Source organism: Colossoma macropomum, unplaced genomic scaffold (genome assembly GCF_904425465.1).
Source record: "Colossoma macropomum unplaced genomic scaffold, Colossoma_macropomum, whole genome shotgun sequence".
Classification (NCBI taxonomy): domain Eukaryota; kingdom Metazoa; phylum Chordata; class Actinopteri; order Characiformes; family Serrasalmidae; genus Colossoma; species Colossoma macropomum.
In genome coordinates, this window is record NW_023494792.1 from 28,999,472 (window position 1) to 29,022,041 (window position 22,570).

Here is a 22,570-nt window from a genome sequence, read left to right on the forward strand (position 1 = left end):
TCGCAAGCCTCATCCAGTTGGAGAGATTTGATAGGAATTTGGCATGGAGGCGACACAGCCAATCAGGAAATTACACTTCCTTGGGCAGGGGTGCTTTGGATTGTTTCTAAATGTGGAGAATTCCGGGGATCGCAGATTTATGATCCAGAACCTTCTATTTCTGTGGGAACACAATGGGGGGAGCTAAATTAGAATGCCTTGAGAAGTGGGGGATAGTGTTATTGATGGGGAACTGAAATGTGGCAAAAGTCATGTGAAGAGCATGGCATGCTAATGTTTGTGGGTAAAAGTGTTTCGCCCATGCGCTAGTCGGCTCTGCTGCCTTGCGTCTGCAAATGAACAATCTGCTCACTGAGGTGTGACCCTGGCTATTGTGAGGCTGAAGCCGACACTAGACTACAGATGCAGGAGCTAACAGGGAGAAGGGAGAGAGAGACACAGAGAGATTAATGGTTCAAACACATTAATTAGAATTAATAAAAAATTAGAAAAAATACAAAAACATTCTACAATTTACAGTGTGTTAGCTTAAGCAAAAAGTTTCCAAAACTCTCCTTGAGGAAGTCCAGTTTCTATCCAATGAATCCTGAGGAGTCAATCTTAAAGAAAGATTTTATAGCGTTTATGTTTATTTGTATTTATTCTAAAGCCATATGTTGTTTTTACTGGCAAACACACAGTCCTTGCTGAGATAAACAGTTCTGAACAGCACATTTGCACAGTACTTTATATACACTGATAAGCCAAACCTGCCCAATATGCTACTGGTCCTCTGTGTGCCACCAAAACCAGACTTGTTTTACCAGCACATCTCACAGATGATCGACTGCATTGAGAGCTGGAGATTTTAGAGGCCAGGACAACACTCTGAACTCTTCATCATGTTCAATGTGTGCAGTGTGGCAGGGCGCATGATTCTGCTGAAAGAGGAATATTAGGGAATACCATTGCCATGAAGGGGTGTACCTGGTCTGCAACAATGTTAAATTAGGTAGTGTCCACATGAAGGCCTAGACCCAGGATTTCCCAGAAGACCATTGCCCAGAGCATCACACTCCCCTCACCAGCTTGCCTTCTTCCTACATTGTAATCTGGTTCCATCACTTCCCCAGGTAAACGGCACACATGTACCCAGCCGTCCACATGATGAAAAGAGAGAATGGGACTCATCGGACCAAACAACCTTCTTCCATTACTCCAAGGTCCAACATCCAACATGTCGACTATGAGAACCAACTGTTCACTTACCCTCTATATCCCTGACCTTGGCATGCGCCATTGTTACACGCTAATCAACATTATTCGCTTCATCTGTGAGTGGTCATAATGTTTCAGCTCATTTATGTATAGATACATATAGTGCTTCTTATATTATGTGGCAAAAAATGACATCTTGGCAAGTAAAATAATCTTAAATCTAGTCAGTAATATCTAATGTTTCTGTTTATATGATTCTTATAAGAAGAGGGGAAAAGATTCTTAAAGGAAAAGGATTTTAATGGATAATTCAATACATTTCTGGTTGTTTTAGGAAATTTTATTGAATGAAATTATTTCATTCCTTCAGTGGATATTTTTGCTTGTTTTAAGAAGTAATGTTTGAAGGAAGTGAAATGAACTGCCAGCGCAATAAGACAATTACTCTAGGTAAAATGACTCAAAACAAAATGAATGAGAAATATTATGTATATAATATATACATATTTACTAGATGTGGGATGACCCTTATTTCTTTTTGCAGTGTAAAACCTCTTTTTATTTTTTTCACCATCTGAAATCACCATCTGCCTTTTCCATTGAACTACAGGATGAATGAACAGAAATGTTCCAAATTACATGGAAAAAATGTTGTTAATTAATGTGCATTAAAAACGAAGAATGTGTTTCTTTCCTAATTCTATGAACTTACCATTTCATAAAAGTATGTATGCGTGGGTGCGAAATACATTTGGAGAAAATTAGAGAGGGACAGTCAGTGTGTGTGTGTGTGTGTGGGAGAGGGAGAGAGAGAAAGAGGCATGTCTTCTGTGAGAGGGAGAGAGAGAAGGAGAAAGAGAGAGAGGCACAGTTAGTGAGAGTGAGGAAGGGTGGGAGGGAGAGAGAGGCATGGCTTTTAAGAGAGAGAGAGAGAGGCACGGCTTTTGCGAAAGAGAGAGTGAGGAAGGCATAGTCAGTGAGAGTGAGGGAGGGAGGAATAGAGAGAGGGAGCGAGAGAGAGCGAGCCGGACTGAAGCTCAGTTTCTCTCCCACAGGCACAGGCAGACTGATCTCTCCTGCAGCTGAGCGCCACTGCTGCTACTGCTACTACTGCAGCTTCTAGTGCAGGACTCCATATTCTCCAGCTTGGAAAGGGTGAGTGACCCACGCTGTATCTCGGCTCGGACACTACTACAGAAGATCTGGTCACTGGGGAGGGCAACACACACAGGGGGATTTAAAGAGAGAGAGGAGAGAGACTCAGCACAGCCAGCTAATGTGTAGAATGACCAGGTAGGGTTAAACCTGCAGACACGAACATGTACAGTCAGCAGTGAGTAAGCTTGTGTTTGTGCCTGTTAACTGCTGCTCATTGACATCTCTATCAATGTGATGCAGGCTATAACTCTTGAGACAGAAAAACAGATAAAGATGTTTGTACAGCAGTAAAGGACTCTTTAAGGTGCCATATTTATATATATGTGCATTAAGAGCCCCCGTCGGATGCTTTAGCCAGACATACTCGGCCGGTAACCATGGTGAAGGCGGCCAGCGGAGCAGGCTGGCTTTGGAAGGGAGCGTTTGAAATAATCAGGTGATCCAGATGCATCGAGCGAACGCCCAATAAAAACATTAACGTGACAGTTCATTAATCACACTTTCACAGCCAGGCATAATTGACTCGCTTGCTGTGGTGTGGCACTGCATGCTTCTGTGTGTGTGTGGGTGTGTGTGTGTGTGTGTGTGTGTTTCAGGATAGAAAACACAACATGTGTGTAGAGGATAGAGGCTCAGCTAAAGGCTGCAAGGATGCTGAATATAAACACAGTCAACCAATCAACAGGTTATACTGTACCACTAATGTATTGATGCTTTAAAGTCAATGGTGGATGTTTGGTATCAGTCTAGCTGTGACCTTCGGGGTCCATCTATGCACTGTGACACTGCAGAGCCCAGCGTGAGATAAACAAGGACAGCCAGCATCAGTCGATGGCTGAGGGCAGTTTGGCACAGTGCAATATGTTGCCATCAACAACATGCATGCAGAAATAGATCTGATATAGACACGATTCATTAAACCCCTTTTCACAGTAGCCATAAAATGCAAAGCCTGTTTTTGGATTTGGATTGGCTTTTTTGCTTCGTTTTTTCAACGTTGATCGAGTATATTTTGATGTAAAAAAACAGAAACAAACTACATTTTCATCTTCATAGGTGAGCAAGCAAGCCAACATTTATAAAAGTGTTGTATTGTGTTTGTTTTATTGTAAACAGCCATATGAAGGAAGCTTCATTTGCGCTGTTCGATTATCTCATCACAGCTGTTTTTGTTTAGGCATTTGAAATGTTGCCACAGCAGGGGGTTCTCACCCCTCCCCTATCACACATAATTGCTCACTAGCAGCTCAACACAGAGTCAAAACATTTCACATATAGAGAGACAACACTGTCCTAGTTAATCTGATAAAATAAATAGTATAATTCATTATTTTAATCCAAAATATTTGAGTCAGATTCATTTCCAGAATGGCCACCAGGGGGCCTAAAGAAAAAGGCTTCTAGATAACATGATTGTTGAGAGCTAAAGGGTGCCGAAGTGATGTTGTTAGCAGTATTCAGTCTAACGTTACAGTGAAAAAATGGAAAAAATTAACTTTTTAATTAACGTTTTATTGTTAATCTGTTAAATAGGAACTGGCATGCAGTTGTATGCTAAAGCTTGGGTGCCCCAGTCAAATGACGTTTTGTTGATTTATTGACAATAAGTTAAGATATCCTCTGCAGAGAGCACGATTTAGTCACACTTTATTTGGATGGTCCCCTATAGATGATCTACAGATACTTAAATCATTAACAAACTTTCTGGTGATACTCAGTTGATTATCAACAACATTATGGTTAGGGTTAGGTTTGGGAGTAGGTGTAGGTTTTACCTTGAGGTTAGAGTTAGGATTAGGTTTAGGCTTATGGTTAGATTTAATAGAATCTTCCATACTCATTGTTACTTAAAGATATACTGAGCATCTACAAAGCATCTACAGTGGACCATCCAAATAAATGTTTTACCACACATTTCATATTTTGTTTTATTTTTTCCAATATATTAAATAGCAATTGCATAGAAATTGTGCACTAGCATTTACACATGTGTTGACTTATTTTCACTTAGAAAATCAGCAAAGCATGTCATTTGACCAGGGGGTGTACAAACTTTTGCATATGACTGTATCAAGGCTAGAGTTGCTGAAATGGCAATGTGTTAAGAGTCCTTCCCTGTAAAATCATCTCAAAAGATCACCTTCCATTGGCAATGTTTAGGGTCACAAATGCACTCCTATGTCTGTATTTATGAGCCAGAACCCACACAAGGAGAAAGACTCACAGCCCATAAATCAGCCTATTACTGAGAGGAGTAGGCTATTGATTCCAAACGCCTCTGTGCACTTATAGGGACGTGTTAGAAGTAAGCGGTGTCATGACAAGTTAATCCATCAACATTTACGATACACCTCAGTGATAGAAATTCATCTGAAACCCTCCACATAGTGAAGGCCCACACTCCTCTTCCACAATCCTCCATTTCTCTCCTCTAATGGTCTTATATCGCATACCTTCCCTTTTTTCTTATTCTAATCATCATCGATTGCCCTAAACCCATTAACGATTCCCTCAAACCCAATAATCATTGATTGGCCCTCATTGTTGGGCATTTAAAAGGCAGTTCAACAAACATGGTGAAGGGCTGAATATAGCAGCATAGCACTGTACGCTATTACATTATAGTCTATGGCTCTTGCAAGACGTCAATGCGGGAAACAATACAGTACTGTAAGAAAAGAGCTGCTAATCCATATTATAAAGAGATTACGAGAGTGAAAAGGGAATCTAAGACACAAAAGAAGAAGAAAATCAAAGGATGCGGACTTTACAGAGCAAGACCCCACTATCCGATATAAAGAGGCAGAGTGAGGGATTTACATCTAAGAGTTCATGAAATTAATTTCAGGAGCTCTCTCTTTACTACTCCGTATACTATTCCCTCCACAGCTGTTAGATTCTTACTTGTCTTCTGGCCTCTTCTCCCTCTTCATCATGCTCTCCCACTCTTTCTGTCTTTTTCCACTTGAGTGAACACATCTCATTATGATAGGGCCCGTCATAGTGCAACTAAATGACAGTGAAAGAATGAAAGGGCAAAGAGGGAGAGAGAAAGAGAAAGAGAGATAAAGAGAGAGCTTCAGTAGTAAATATTACTCATTTAGACTCCATTTCCTCTTCTCCACAGGCAATATCATGTCACATTCTGACGTGTTCTGAAGTGTCCCAGATATTATTCATACTTTTCCTGAAGCGCATTGCATAAATACCGCGCTTCCTACAGTGAGGAAGCTCTCCCGACTGTCCAGCTCCCTGCTATACCATATGCTTTTGCTTTGAGTATGGATGAGTGGAGAATTACGGGGAGCATCAAACTCTGACTCACTCAGTCTAGCAGTGGAGGACTCATACACAGTTTCCCTGCAGACTGAACAATCTTCCAGTAGCCTACAGTTCAACAGCCCTATATCAGCAGCTCTAAACATACAGCCTAACTAAGAATAGAAAAAAACAAGCAGCTACATAACCTCAGACTGCTTGTGCTTTGGCCTATATCTCAGGGTTTGGGGGCATTGGATGAAAAAGGTATGTACAGAGAGAGAGAGACAGTGGTAAAAGAAATAGAGAACTCCAATTGAATCTTGCCTTGTTTCTTTCACATATAAAACGTTCTTTGAGTACACCTACTCAGAATAAAAACGCAGTGAGGCTTCAGGGCAGTATCACCTTGAACCTCAATAATTAATTCACTCCATAACAAAAAAAGCAGATTTCTGAAAGGCTTGTCGAATATCCAAAAACCTTGAACTGTTCAGTTGTAAAACCCCACAGGAGGCCTAAATTATGTTCACAGTGAAAGCAATTTAGTACTGTTCACAGAAAGACAGAATCTGTTCATCTAAATGTGCCCCCACCAGGCTAAAGCCCCTTAGCTTTTAACCTGTACTGATACCGATATTTCTTTAAAAACCTCTAAGCTTTAACATTAGCTGGTTTTAATTGAAGCACTTCACCTAAAATGAGCATCTAAGAGTAGACTTTCATGCGTTCTACCCCACAGTATGAAATGCATAGCTAACATGACACAATGTTAATGTCTTGCAGGACAAGGGCTGGATACCAAAATTCCATATAGACCGAATGAGTTCAATACGACCACGTATGGAAAAATTCTCGATCTTATTCTGTTCCAAATTTCAGCACCTAAATGTTGGTCCTGGCATCTGTGACCCAACAGACATGCTTGTTTTAAAATCTAGACTGTCTAAATTACTTTCAGTATCTGTGTTATTAATGTCAGAGCTACTTCATTAGTCTGTGGCCCATTGTGGTCAGTAAATATACCCACTTCACACTCATTTCTGGTTTAAGCCAGACCCTCTTTTAGTTTGTAATTACAAAGAAGCTATCGGGGAAAGTATCCATCAGGAATCGGTATCAAAAATCAAAAGTATTGTCATGGAAGTTTTATATTTTACTCGAAATTGAATACATGTAGTTTTACAGATTTACATTTCCAAGAGATGTGCATACTTTTTGCCCCTTACATTTTTATTTAGGTCTTAAAACCCAGAAGCTCATTAAAACATTACACTAAATTCATCACTGTAAAATAAAACTGCCTACAACTGTGCTAATTTGTCTTTTTAAAGGGTCAGTATTGATCATTACGCCGTTAATAAATGCAGTCAAACTACACCAACACTACACAATAAATTCTTCTCGAAATATACTACAACTACAACTTTACACTAACTACAACTTTACTACTATTAAGCACAGGACCGTAGAGAAAATAGACCAGCGGTTGGTCCACAGCACCAATAATAGGTGTTTGTATTGTTTATCAAATAACAATATGTTTCAGTAATGCACCATTACATGCTTGAGTATGTGGATAACTTTCACTCAAGTATATTTTTCCCCACACTTTCACTTTTACATAAATTCGATTTAGACACAGTACTCTTACTTTCACAAGTATAATTTCTCTGTTCTTTTTTCACCCTGAGGCTTTATATGGCCAACTGAAGGACAGTGGTCAGAAAGTTGAATCTTTATCAGACCCTTAAGGAAGGTCATCTCTGAGATGAGGATGATGAGGAGAGCTACAATATCCCTCTACACCATACAGACACTGGAATTAAGCCCAAGGGTGCAGGCTGAATATCTGTTAGTGAGGCCACCAAGAGAGTTGGAGAGAGAAAGAGGCGGAAGGAGAGAGGGAAGAGGTGGAGGAGAAGTGAGATATAAAATGGCTGCTCCTCTGTTGGCAGACTGAGCACAAACTGATGTTGTTCCCAGTAGGAGGGTTCAGGCAGTTTATCCTGGATTAAAGAAGAAATCAATCTTGTGTGTTTAAGAAAGAGGGAGAAAAGACGAGGGAGAGAGAGGAGAGCGGATGGAAGAGGTAATTTTGGAGAGTTGGAAGCCCAGTTATAGCACCCAGGTTTCTCTCTAGGTTCTGAGAGAAATTCCAGGGGTGCTCCACTCACTTCACTCAGGCAACAGCCCATTGGCTTTGAACCCCTAAATTACCCCGTCACTCCAAAAAAGCCCCCAACCCAACCCCCAAATGCACATAGGAGCCCCCACTCCTCCATTCATACTCTCAAAGAGCTCCCTATAAGTAGAGCTTCAATAGAACACTGAAGCTGCCCTTTTGTCAATAAGAAGTAGTAAAGACGATATGGGGCCAGAAACCTCTAACTGGGAATCTTAGGATTGTTGATTACAACCTAAAACAAACCCACAGTCAACAGTGTTCTTCATAACATCAACATGAAAGGAGGTATAATTTTCAAATGACAGACCATATGGTAAATAAACAAGGATAAAATGTAGATTCACATCATCACTGTTCACTCAGCACAGGGAGGCTGGTTGAGCAGTCGGTTTATAACCTAGAGGTAGACCAAATTTCCCTAGACTGTTTACTGTGGTGAACAAGTATCAAATTATATTATTTAATTCTAAAGGTGAAATCTAGGTGACAGTCAGGCTGTTGAAGACTGAAGACTGTGGACTTATATTTTATGAATCTGTCTTTTAGGTCACTTTGAGTCTAGTGGGCTGTTAGACAGAGGACACCATGTGACCTGCAGAACACCAGAAAAAGGCAGGCAGCATGCTTCTTCTGCGGAGGACACTGGTGGTTTGCTTCTTACTCTTGTTCTTCAGCTCCGCCAGCGGTGGGCTATTCGGCAGAAGCGGGCCGAAGCCCACCACACAGTCAAAAGGAGCCTCAGGCACATGGGGAGTACCAGACTTTGGAAAATGGATTCCGGATATGCCCATTCCATCTTTGAAGCTGCCCTTTCCTTTCTTGACACAAAATGTGAAGGCGCAGGTTGCCACAACCATGCAAAATCCAACAACAGAAAGTCCACCAAAAAGTTCAGAGATCATCACCACACAAGATGACACAGTGTCTGTGGATGCACAGGTTGACACGACCATACAGAATCCAACAACGGAAAGTTCAAACAGCATCACCACACAAGATCACACGGTGTCTGTGGAGGCACAGGTTGCCACAACCATACAAAATCCAACAACGGAAAGTTCAAACATCATCACCACACAAGATCACACAGTGTCTGTGGAGGCACCGGTTGCCACGACCCTGCGAAATCCAATAAGTGAAAGGCCACCAGCAAGTTCAAATATCACCTCACAGGGCTACGCAGTGTTTGTGGAAGCTCCAACTAGTCCCACCTACCAGATAATCACACTCCGGCCGGAGGAAACTCCAACCAGCCCAGCGCAGATAGGCACTCTGCTTCCACAGAGGGGAACCAAACCTCCCAAAAATAATCTGCTCAGGGGACGACAGCAAACAGACAAGCCTAAGACCTTGTCCGAGCCTGACCCCAACTTTGACCTCGAGTTCTGGCCTTCCAACAGAGGCAGACACTCAGAAAAAACTCCACAGACTGCACCTCCTCCAGTCTCTACACAAAAAACCAATGGATATGTCATTGGAACATCACAGGAAACAACAACCTCTTCTACACAGGTAAACCAGAGGACCAAGCAGACCACAAAATCTGTTGAATTTCAAAATGCTAAGACAAAAAGCCTCAAAAATGACCAAATCACAACCACTGGTTTCCAGTCATTGACATCATTAGAGCCCAGGCTGATGACCTCTCAACCAAAAGTGATTAAGTCAACAACTACACAACAACAGCCAGCTGTTTCAACATCGTTGCCCACTGAACCCACCACGAAGCTGCAGCTTAGTCTGACCACCACTCCGGAGAGTTCCCTCAGCACCACGCAAATTGTGGAGGAGACTCCTGTTCCCCAGCAGACTCCTGAGGTTGAAGCTACTAACGGGCCTCCTGATAGACTTCCATGGTTGGTGATGAGTGCAAGCAAGCCACAGGAGGGACACTTGGGCAGCATCCCGAATGTAACTCACACTGCCTTAACCACAGCCTCATCAGCAGGAGGTAAGCCAAGATAATCCAGCCCTGCCCTGGCTGTTATTGTGATAGAGCCCAAGTGACCGCAATACCGAGTCAATACAGTAATGACCCATGAAATTGTCTCTGGGAGTCTGATGTGAGAATTTATTGATTGCTGATGGCGCTGAAAAATGACACTGTTTGGTTATTGTTTGCTAGCAGTGGCTACTTTAAAGAAATGCTTGGGTTTTCTTTCAGATAACATTTTTCCACCTGCTTGAACATCTGTTGAATTGTTTTGATGTTAGGGGCTGCTCGACATAGATAAAACAGTAGCATTGCGATTATTTTTCCACATATTACATCTTGCGACATATTAGAAATGCATCAATAATGTAACACTATCATGTGGCATGTCCTCCTTATACCATTCTACCAGATTTCACAGTCATGTAAGCCAGCATTGAGTTCTTCCTGCTATTTCATGATTTGTTCAAGTAGCCTAGAGTACTTGTTGTTATTTATCTTGTAAAACCTACACTGTGTGTCTAAAAGTATCCAGACGCTTGGTCTAATTAGTTAATTCAACTACTTTAAAGTGCACCCATTGCTGAGACTGGCATTCAACTAGCACACGCACATCTTCTATAACCTCCATAGAAAAGCACTGCCACTGTCCTGGAGGCCCACTGCCCTGCACTTTTTAGTGTTGCTCCCAACACACCTGATCCAACTAATCAGCCCCAACTAATCAGCCCCAGCTCTGGCAGTGAAACTGTGTTCTCTGGAGTGATGGAGCTCCATCCAGTACCTTTGGAATGGAGTGGAGTTTGTGATCCAGAACTAATCATTCAACAACAGTACCTGACCTCACTAATGCTCTTGTGTCTGAATGCAATCAAATCCTCACAGCAATGTTCTAACATCTAGTGTAAAGCTTTCCCAGAAGAGTAGAGGCTGTTACTGCAGTGAAGGGGGAGCAAACTCCCTATTAATACCCTTGATTTCAAAAGAAACGATGGATAAGCAGGTGTCTACAAACCTTTGGACATAGAGTGTAATTCTAAAGCAGTGGTCTCCGACCTTGGTCCTGGAGATCTACCATCCTGTAGAGTTTAGCTTCAACCTGTGTCCAGTAAGCTACTCCACCCCTTACTTAATGTTAATACATCTGATCCAGCCAATCAGGGCCCTGGGAAGAGGTTGATTAGCTGGAGCAGGTGTGGGAAACTGTGATTGGAACTAGACTCTGCAGGAAGGCAGTTCTCCAGGACCAGGGTTGGAGACCACTGTTGTAAAGTATTCTGCTGTGTAGGGACGTAGCCAGCATAGCCAGATACAGCTGTCATGACAGAGGTAGCTATATCAGACATTTGTTCGTACAGTAGGTCTATTCCATGTAAATCTGTTTTCACTGAATTTGACAGCTTTATCTGACTAGATTTTTACTGTATGTACTTAAAGGCTTATAATAGCACCCAGCTAGCTGGTTAGTAGTGTTAATAGGTTGATATTGCCAATCAGCTGAACAGAGTTAAATTGGTTATCTATATTAGGTAGGAAGGCTGGGTTTACAGTAGAAGCATGTTTCCAAATCTGATTGGATGGCATGCGACACTTGCCTTTAAGCCGTTAAGACAAAAGCAAATAGGCTATTTGTTTTAATCACATTTTTATAAGTAATGAGAACTTTGTATAGTACCACACAAATTAAACAGTATTGTTCCCACATTGTTGACACCAATGGAAAAATAGAGCTTGCGCCCCTATGAAACCCCAATTTAGAGGGCTCATTTGCATATTGTCCTCTTGTGAAATCAGTATCCCAAAAGCCAATATGTGCAGCCCTACTTGATAGGTGTTTCAGTTGTAGGTGATTAAACTTAGCATTTACAGTGGTTTTCCATCTAACGTTTCATCTTTCCATCTGAATGCCTGCAGTGGTTAGAATTCCGTAATCACTTCAACCTGAGATCATTTGATCAACAGATTTTAAAGTCAATGCGTCAAGTATGAATAAAGCAATCCATGCAAAATGCATAATTTATGTGATGTTATCTCCCGCAGCCGCTTTGTACATTCATCTGATGCGTGTGTGCTTAATGAGTGTGAGAGTGCCCCTCCCCCCTAAACGAGGAGAAACATACATCACAAAATGTCAAAGCAGTTTGTCAGTTATACCTCAGACAGCCTTTCCCACGAGAGAGGATCACAGTGTCTTCATCGTCTAGCCAACTGTGGCATTTAAGACTCATAGCTACGTTAAGTAAATAGTTTGGCAAAAAAAAGTCATATTTAAAGTGTTTACTGTTTTCTTACTCCAAATGCAGTTAATCAGCCAAGACGTTTGGTGTTCAGCATTTGCTTCTTTAGTTTTGCACTGGAGCCACACGTACCCAACAAGTAGGCTAATGGAAGCTTATACAGTTGTATGCCAAAGTTTAAACACCCCAGTCAAATTCCATGTTTTGTTGATTTTGTAAGTAAAAATAAGGTAAGACATCCTCTACAGAGAAGACACTTAAATATGGTATTTTTTCTACAGATTTTATTGAACAATTTCTATGTATTTGCTAACATGAAACATATAAAAACAAAAACTTTTGCACAGGCCACATTTTATGTTTGCTTTTCCCCACAAGGATGTCAAATTTAGCAAATAAACAGTAACTGTGTTAAACTGTGCAGAAGTGTGTTCTCTGTAGAGAATGTGTTATTTATTTTCATGTGTGAATGTGTGAACTTATTTTCACTTAGAAAATCAGCAAACACATATCATCTGACTAGGGGCACCCAAACTTTTGCATACGACTGTGTGTCTCACATCACACACTTTCTTCAAATCATGTTAAAGGAGAATTTCTGCGTAATTAAATCATTAAGATATAAACAGTCGTTCAGAGTGGTTTGATGTGAAATGCTCTGTTCTAGAGAAACTAAATAAAGACTTTTTTATTTATTTACCACCATTTTACCATTATAAACATTACATGTAACACAAAAGACACATGCAGGTTCACTGGTCATTTTGGATAGTAAATATAATGGCTACAATTGTATATATTGCAACCTGTAGTTTCTATCACCACCACTGTGAAGATTTCTCAGAGTCAGCAGGTTTCTCTACAATTAACCATTTCACATCAAACCACTCTAAATAACTTTGTTTACATCTCAATGATTGAGTTTTGCACACATTTAGAAAAAATGGTGGAACTGTCCCTTTAAGTATTCTCACATAGACTTGTTTTTTGATGCCGAATGGCATACTGTTGTATACAAAAATTGATAAAGGTACATTGCATAGATAAAACAGTAGTAGCAGCCACCTTGAAGCCTGGAATTCATCTGTACTTTTTACATTTTATTTTATTAGAGAACAGTATGTCACACCAAACATTCGGCATAGGGAGAAAATCTACCAATTTAATCCTGTAATGCTGCTTGATATATAGCTTCTAGATGTCTTTGGTCAAAACATGAGGAAAAACACCTCCATGGTAATGCTGTCTTCTACTAGCACCCCTATGGGATTCTAGTAGCTTCTTAGCTCCCATTTGCAGCAGTTTTTGGCGATACTAGATTGAACACAGACATTACAAGCTTCTAAAAGACATTACTTGTTTTAGTTAGAGCTTGTGCTGGGCATGTAAGCATATATTGTTAACTTGTGACAGCCTCATAGTGATTCTTTCAGTAGTGAGCTGCTGCTGTTTTCCATTTCTGACAACCCACCAATTAGACTGCCCCACATATTCACAGTCTGTGACTGGAGTGATGTTTTTTTCCTCACAAAATGAGTCTGAACCATTAGACATCAAAACATGATTAGTTGATTCATCTGTAATTTCATAATTATGCTGTTAATCTAACACGTTAGGACTTCTATGTGGCTCTGGAGGTCCAATTCAGTGGGAGAGCTTGCTTAGCTTTATTTACTTAGAAACCACAGAATTCCTGATTGGTCAATTATCCACTGAAGAATTTAACCCTTTTGTTTCCATCCAGAATATAACAGTGGAACACAAGTAGTACTGTAGTACTTACAGGGCTTTAAATACAAGCATGATTCTACTATATAAAAATGAACTGAAAGCCACAGACATGACTAAATCTTTGGGCCTTCTCTGAAATCCTTACACCTTCTCTGAAATCCTTACACCTTCTCTGAAAGCCTTTGCTGTTTGAATAATGGCTTATGCATTTATACTGCAGCACAAATTTTTTTGTCACAGGTGACTGAGTAGTTCTGATTGTGCTTGTCTGTCTCTGTGATTATATGTACTGTATAGTAGTGTGAATGTGCACTATAAGTGTCAGGTTTGATCTAAATATATCAGGGCATGTATTGTGGCAGCAGGCAGCTGGGCTGAAGACCAGTCGCCCCCTCTTTGTTGTGTGCGTATCTGCGCTTTTGAGTGTGGATCTGTGGATAGCTCAGCAAAAGGCCTGTTATCAGTATTCAGATGGCAGAGTCAGCCGTACAACAATGAATCCTGGGGGACGATCTGTTTTCCCCCCCAGCCTGTTCACACATGCTGAACATGCCGCTCTCGCCATTTAGTCTCTCTCTCTGCCTCTGATGCTCTCTCGTTCTCGCTCTCTCTCAGTAATATACCCTTCTTGTGATTTAGTTAGTTTCCTTCATTCCTCGCTGTCTGGCTGTAAGCCTCTGTTGCCACTCCTGTGTTGTTATTTCCCTTCAAGCTTTGCTACCTCCCTTTGAATTTACGGCCCATTCTGTGCTCCTCTCTTCAATTTATTTTTTCTTCTCCTTTTTATCACTTCAGTCCTCTCTCCAATACCATTTAATTCTGCTTCGCAAACAATGTACAGGATAAGATTTGTCAGTATGTGTATGTTTAAGATATCGCTCTTGGCTGAAGGGGAAAGATTGAAACAGAAAAGCCGCTCTTATCAATGCATGCGCAAACATAGAAAGCAGGCATTCTCATATTTATGAAGTAGGCCTGCCACAATCATGAAATTTTAGCTCACAATAATTGCCATATAAATAATCATGATTGAAGATTTAATTGTCTTTTTTTGTTCATCGTATGCAACTAGTTCAAGCCTAAAGTGGCCAGATTGGCTGATTCTGTCTTGCTTCTTAGCTTAGTTCACTTAGTAGTTAACATAAGTTGTACTGACATTAAATGATACACTACACTGCTGTGTGCCCACACAAACACAAATTACTTGGCCTCAAGAAAGGCTACATTTTTTTTCATGAGAGTAAAAATACAAGTGAAACACACATTTTTAGCATCCATGCTAAAACATTTGCCTTAGCTACATAGCTCATAACTAAACAAATCTTACTCACACTGTGCTCTAAATATGTTATACCACCGAGTTAGAAGTTCAAATTTGTCTTGTTTTCACTAGACGTATCGCTGTTGTCGGAAGAAAACCATCCAAAATGGTAACTTTACAGGAGAAGGAAAAAAACCTACTTTACGTTTAATGTAAGTAAATGGAACCATACTTTTTTCTGTAGTTTTGGGTCATTTCTTTTGGTCCATTCATCATGAAATTTATACACTATTTAAAGAGCAACAGGCATTTTTTTTTAAATTACAACAAAAACTGAAAAACAACAAAAACTGGAGATACAAGATTTTCTTCCGACAGCAGAGATATGCTGTGTCATAATGAAGTTGCATTAATATGTCTTAACCCAAACCAACAAAACTGCTTAAATAACTGTGATTAGGTGGCTATGTAATAATTGTGACAGGCCGAACTATATGTTCAAAAGTTTGTAGACATCTACTCATCTGATGTTCAAAAATCTGAAATCAAAAGTGTTAATAGGGAGTTTGTCCCCCTTTACTGCAGTTACAGCCTCTACTTTTCTAAGAGGACTTTACACCAGACGTTGGAACATTGCTGTGAGGATTTGATTGCTTTCTGACACAAAAGCATTAGTGAAGTAAGCTACTGATGTTGGGTGATTAGTTCTGGATCACAAACGTCATTCCGGCTCATCCCAAATGTATTAAATGGAGATCCATTTCTGTTTATTTATCAAAATTTCTGCATGATTGAAATGGTTAAGATGCTCCGTTCTAGAGAAATGTGCCAAATCAGAATTGTTCACAGTGGTGGTGATAGAAACCAGACATCTGAGTTTAAAGCCTCTGAATGCTCCCTCACAGAAAGCTGTTAAACAAAATACTTACAAATACCTTACGCCATGTCTAAAATATTGTTTTATGATAGTTTTGAAATAGGATTTTAGTATTTTTTATGTATATGCAAGGTGTTTTAAGGCAAAATAGCCTACAAAGAAAAGAATCAGTGGATTCCCTTTTAAGTCGTCATTGATTAAATGGATTAATACAGCTTAATGCTACTAACCCTAACCTTCACCTCAGGAACCAACAGTAATTTCCTTTACATATTACATTTTTAACTAAAACTAAAAACATAAGAAATCATGTGGACCAGTTAAATGTCTTCACAATATCCAAATTGGATTGCAGACATTTGTTCCCCACAAAGAGCTACATATATGGCTATGCACAGACACAGCATCTGACTGAGACTATGAACAATAGATAGTATTCAACTGACATCACACTTGTCATGACAGAGGCGCTCGTAGAGTCACCGTTTGTACGCTGTTGGTTAATAAAGCATCTGGGCAGACAAAATATAGCCCTGGTGTGCTGCATGGTTCATGGTTGTAGTGAAAACAGCAACAAAAAACAAAATGGTGTAAGGTTTTGTAGCATCCCAGCCCAAAGAGCTGAACAAGCGGAGAAAACTATGGATAGAATAAACAGAACAAACATGAAAAACTTCCAGCCATCTCTTCATAACATTACTAGAGTCTGCTCTCATCAGTCTCTCACCGGTAGACAGTTGGTGAAGGATGAATTTATAGTTTTCATCATTTTTCAAGTGACGTTGAATAATGATTGACTTACGCAGTCTAGCTATTATTGTCTAGCTCTCTTATGCTTTAGCTAGACAATGAATGCAGTTAACACTAGAACATTAGCAGGGCTTATGTTAGCTTAAGCTAAAGTTAAGTCAACACTGACTGACCCAAACATAGATACGTAGCTATCTATGTTTTTTGCTATCATGACGATGTTAGATGGTGCAACTGATGGTACAAAAGACAAAATATTGCTGGCCGCTCCACACTAGATAATGTTAATTATATGATTTTGGCGATTTGTATGCTTTTAGCTTCTGCAATGTGTTTGCCGATGCAGTGTTTTCAAGGCAGTTATAGATGTCTGGATATGTTATCTAGGGCAATAATGCATAATCTCACCCAAGGATAACTTATTATTCTGGTATGGATTACCACCTCTGACTTCTCATACTTACTTTTGCTGATGAAATGTCAGCAGTGTGCCCACTGGACGTTTTTTCCAGGTTTTGCCAAAACGTTCTCTGAAGTGATGCCATAGAACAGTAGCCCATAACCCGGTCCTCAGGGCCCTCCAAACAATCCACATTTTTTGCTCCAACTCAACCATCTGGGGGGCCCTGAGAACCAGGTTGGTAACCATTGCCATGGTTTTTCTTTTGCTTCCTTAAAGAACCTTTCAACAGATTGGTTCTTTCTCTCTGTGAAACAGCAAATTATTGACTGCTGCTTGAGTCACCTTGTTCTTCAGAGGTGTAAGCAGCAGCACGTTGCATGTCCCCCTCCTCCAAGGCACAGTCTGAGCAAGGTCAATTACCACAGCAGAGGAGAGGGGGAAGGAGCAGGCACGGGCTGAAAGAGCGTCGTCTGGAAGAGGAGAGAGATGGAAGACGATAGAAGAGAGCCAAGAAGGGGGAGGTGAAAAAGAGGGAGAGATGAGGAGGGGGAGGAGAGAACACAGATGAGTGGCACCCTCTTTCCTGTTGTTTTGAATTCAGTGTGCAGAACACTTGCACTGCAAAGATTTAAGAGTTTACAGTGATAGTTCAGCAAAAAATCAAATTTACATAGTTTTCCCCCTTATTACAAATGTAGTCGATCAGAAAAGACATGATTGTCTGTCTTAGGCGTTCAGATGGATGCTATGCACCACACATTTGCCCAATTTTGTAGATAACAGTGTATCATACAGGATAAGCAAGTCATCTGAAATGAACTTAAAGTTTGATTTCAGGCAAGTGTGAGATGATTTAGGGATGCAGTTTATGTGATGTTAGTTGGTGTCATAACCATGAATTCCACACTGGTCTAAGCTTGTGCAGGTTTAGCTGGTCACCCAGCATGGTCATACTGGTTGGCCAGCATACCAACATCCAGAACACAACATATTGTCACTGTCCAAAGGAAAACAAGTATCCCAATTTTTTTATTATTTTTACTTCTTTGCAGCATTTGAGCACGGCAGCTGTCCTTTACATTGTGTGATAATTTCACAATGAATGGACCGACAGAAATGCTCCAAAATTGCTTGGACAGTAACTAATTTCTTCGAGCATGTGACTGTATGACTGACTGTATTTTACACTTTTTTCACAGTTGTTCTTAGCCACAGAATGATTAAATATCACCTGACCACTTCAAAAACATCAGAACTGAAACTGATATGCTGCATGTATGATGCATTTGAACTGCGATGGAATCAGAGGTACAGCTGAGTGGCTGCTGTGATGTTGTCATGACAACACTTACGACAGGGTCGGTAGCCGTGTTATTCAGAGTGTGAGGCTGAAGACAGAGCAAAGCTATGGACACTTTCCTTTCCTTGTTTCACTTTCTCTCATGCAGTTTTTACCAAAATAATTCAATTTTCCCATATGGAAGAAAAATATATGTACATTTAATTACACATATTAGAATGTGTCTGCAAGATGTGTGAAGTATGTGATGTTTTACAATATGTGTGCTAGATATAATTAATTGGGCCCATTTTGACTTTTTAAATATATACCAATATATATACTCATGTATGATATGTAGATGAAATACATGTAATGGTGTCCATTTTTACTTTTTTGTGAAACACATATGGCAGTAAGTTTCCTTTGCATATGTTTTGTTGGATAACATGAATATCAAAACATGCAAAGAAACACTGGAACTGAAACTCTGACACAAACAGCACTCACTAAGTCAAACTGTGATTGGTTAGAGGGCTCATTTGCATGTTGCACCCTCCTGATATCAGTACTTCAAAGGCCAATATCACGATAATGATTAACAAATGATATATTAAGCAGAATTCATGCACATACAGTACAGTACAAATAGCTGAGACTGTTATAATTAAACATTAAAAAGGATTTAACTGTGCAGTAAGCATTTTTGCTTAGAAAAACATACATTTTCAAATAAACATAAATAATATTGATACAATAAGAAGTGATTTTATGTAGGTCAATTCTTTGTCTAACCTTTTTTAAATGTCTCCTTATATAATGTCGCCCATATAATTTGTAGTTACCGTCAAATACCTGATTTGGCTAATCAGTGCTACATTACATTAAAAAGGAATTCCATAGATTTTTTAATGTGCGTAATTCAGTGGTTTAGATGTAAACACAAGTCATTCAAAGTGGTTTGCTGTGAAGTGGTTTGTTGTAGAGAAACTTACCAACTCAGATTTCTTTACAGTGGTGGTGATAGGAACCAGGGGTCACAATGTCTACAGCACAAATATAGGCTCTTTTTATTTACCATCCACCAGTGAACCAACACATATTTGCATTTACATTTATGGCATTTGGCACACGCTCTTATCCAGAGCAACTTACAATTTGATCATTTTACACAGGTAGGCAAAAGTAGTTGTCCCCAGTTTTATATATATATATATATATATATACATATATATATATATATATATATATATTGTAGATTTAATGTTGACAATTGTAGATAATTGTTGCATATTTCAAAAATTAGCAATTTGCAAAAAAAAGTGTACAGAATACTTTGACCCTGGAACACCTTGCATGTACCTCTCCACTATGAACGGATTTTCAAAAACATATTTTAAACCAAAACCTTGTGGCAAAACAATGAAAAAACAATGTCTTCAGGCAGTGCACTCACCTCCATTTCATGTAATACTTGTGAGGGAGCTTTTAGAGGCATTAAACACTTCAGACGTCTGGTTCCAATCACCACCACTGTGAACTATTCTGACCCGGTAAGTTTCTTTAGAATGGAGTCTTTCACATCAAACCACACCGAATTACTTTATTTACATTTTAATGACTGAATTAAGCAGACATTTTGAAAAAATCAGTGGAATTCCTCTTTAAATCAGGAACTGCTGACAGAAAACTGTATTCACTGTGATTTGTAAAAACTAAGATGCTTTAAAACATAATAAAGAGAGTTAATTCTTCCCAGAGGGCCTATGCTAACAGAATAAGTCAGGAATAGAGGGGTTTGTGTGATTGCCCACAGCTGAAAAGAGAAGACAGTTTCAGTAAAGGAACTTATGGAAAAACTTCAGTAATTCAGGACCCAGATCAAATTTTAATAAAGTTCAGATTATGAATATCTGTCTCTGTCATCCAGCTGTCCTGGATCACTAACACAGCTCATATCACACAGTGTTTTTGAACATGGAGGACAGACAGAGTGATTACACGGTGTTTCTCTTGCAGTACAGAGGACGTAATTACACATTCTGATCTAATCCCCACCTTATTAATGAAGAGGAAAAGAGAGAGGACAGGAAAGACAAGAGAGAGAGAAGGATAGAGAGGGGAAAGGCTGATGAAGAGAGGAGATAGGATAGGGGGAGGAGAGGAAAGGAAGAGAAACGAGAGGAGAGAAACGGGAATGATAAATGAGCTCTCAGAGCACATTCTTCATCATATGATGACGCTCTGCTGCATACAGTGTTGCCACATGGCGGAAGATAATGCCTCAAAGACTGTTTGCTTTCACCACTCCAAAAGCAGGAGATATTTCTGAATATGAGATGACCTGAAGTGACCCTGCTGCTAAACGCTTTTATGTGTGGGTTACATTACAGACACAAATTACAGGTTTGTTAGTCAGTAATTAATCTTAAGATGTATTTTCAGTAAATACTATTCGTTATTCACTAACTACTATTCATTTCTCACTAACTACTGTGTATTGTTTACTAAATACTAGGGGTGGGAATCTCTAGGCACCTCACAATTCGATTCGATTACAATTCAGAGGCTGCGATGTGATTATAAAACGATTATCGATGTATCTCGATGCATCTTTTTTTTTCTATACATGATTTCTATTTTCTTACTGTCTGAGGACTTGGTACGTTTAAAGCTAAGTATTTGTAATGATCCATAATGCATTTATGTCCAATATCTTTTATTAATAAAACAAATGGAAGTGACGTGGCAAGTGAACTGGAAGGCTCTCATTCACTGCTCTTGTTTGGAGACGCTGCCTGTTTTCTTTAGTGATTTTATAACTTCGGTTTTGGTCTCGTGGTAGAGACGGGGGGGGGGTCGCTGTGTCAGTAAAATATCTTTGAGACGGGGCGTCTGCAACATAGTGCGAAAGCCCTGGTTCTCAACGACTGAGAATTGGCGTGCAGACTGCAGGTCACCCAGCAACAAGGTTTTGTCTGGCTAGTAGCGAACGAAAAAGGAAAAGAGAAAGACGGACGAACATGTGGAGACGAACAGACTTATTCGCATTTATAAGCAACGTAGTTGGTTTCCTGATACGTTAAATCTGCAATGAAAGACTGTCAAACACTAAAAAGTTGCGAAGATGGAGTCGCTTCTCTTTATAAATTTCCCGTTCCACCTTAAATGGTGCCGCATTTACCTTCAGCGCCTCAGTCAGAATTTAAGGTGGAACGGGAAAGTTCAGCAAGAAGCTGGCGAATGAGAAGCGACTTCAGCCTCGTAAAACAGCCGAAAGATGAAAGACATTTTACAAGAAACTATTCAACTTCTGAGGAAAAGGTTTCTGGCGGAGATGGGAGGAAAGCGGCTATAGCTAAAGCTTAAAGCAGAGCGAAGTAAATCTGCATTTTCGTTTATATTGTTCAGTCTATACTAGGACATTATCACACACTGAGACATACTGGACATTAAATGTTGTGGCTCCAAAGGTGGTTTGATTTTTGTTGAAAGGTCAAAATGGCTCTTCTTATCATTTGTGTTGTGACTCCTGACCTAACCTGGCTTTAATGCAGAGGGAGCCGCTCGGATTTCTCACTCATCCACTCGTGTTTTTGTTATGTGCACAGACTGTCCGGGCGCTGCACTTACCCACTTCCAAGTTCTGCCCTTTGCGTTCTGTCAACATTACGTTAGAAACTAAATATTTAGAAAATCGCTTTTTGACGTTGAATGAATCGATTCAGAATCGTGCACGTCCGCATCGTGATGCATCTAAGAACCGATTTTTTCCCGCACCCCTACTAACTACTATACATTATTCACTATACTATGCGGTAACTCCTATACATCTGAACATTTTCTGTAATAACAGCAAATTAATGTGAGGTTGACAGTGAGTTGTACAGTATAATGGGATATGACAGCAACTGGGAGTTAAAAAGGTGTTTTTTTAACATTTTAATGAAAACTTTTTTAAGATTCCTTATTCTGACGATTCGGATTCTGGTGGTTTTAAGACATGTATGCTGTTTTTAATATTATTTTTTTATTTGTTTGTTTTTTCATTGTTTAAATGCTGAAACACTGACGTGTTGGCATTGCCAGATATGATTTTTGGTCATGTTTATGTAAATCAAAAGCAAAGTTAAACTACCTGTAAAATTAGTGTTTTTAAATTTGCATTTAAAAAGGCATATGTGAGATATTCTATGCATGCACAGCACGAAACATGGTGAAAGTGAAATTAATGCAACTAGCAGCCACAATTTACTGTCATTTACACCTAGATCTTTTACAATGTATGTAATGCCAAT

The 22,570-nt window shown here is 39.7% G+C and overlaps 1 protein-coding gene across 1 annotated transcript in view; it reads left to right on the forward strand.

The window, feature by feature from the left end:
- Positions 1 to 2,139: 2,139 nt before the first annotated feature.
- The window catches only part of LOC118812083 (proline rich transmembrane protein 4), a 40,099-nt gene continuing 19,668 nt past the window's right edge, over positions 2,140 to 22,570 (forward strand). The window contains 2 exon segments of the mRNA XM_036576786.1: positions 2,140 to 2,352; positions 8,348 to 9,752. Of these exon segments, the coding sequence (XP_036432679.1) occupies positions 8,423 to 9,752 (1,330 nt within the window). The 5' untranslated portion in view covers positions 2,140 to 2,352; positions 8,348 to 8,422.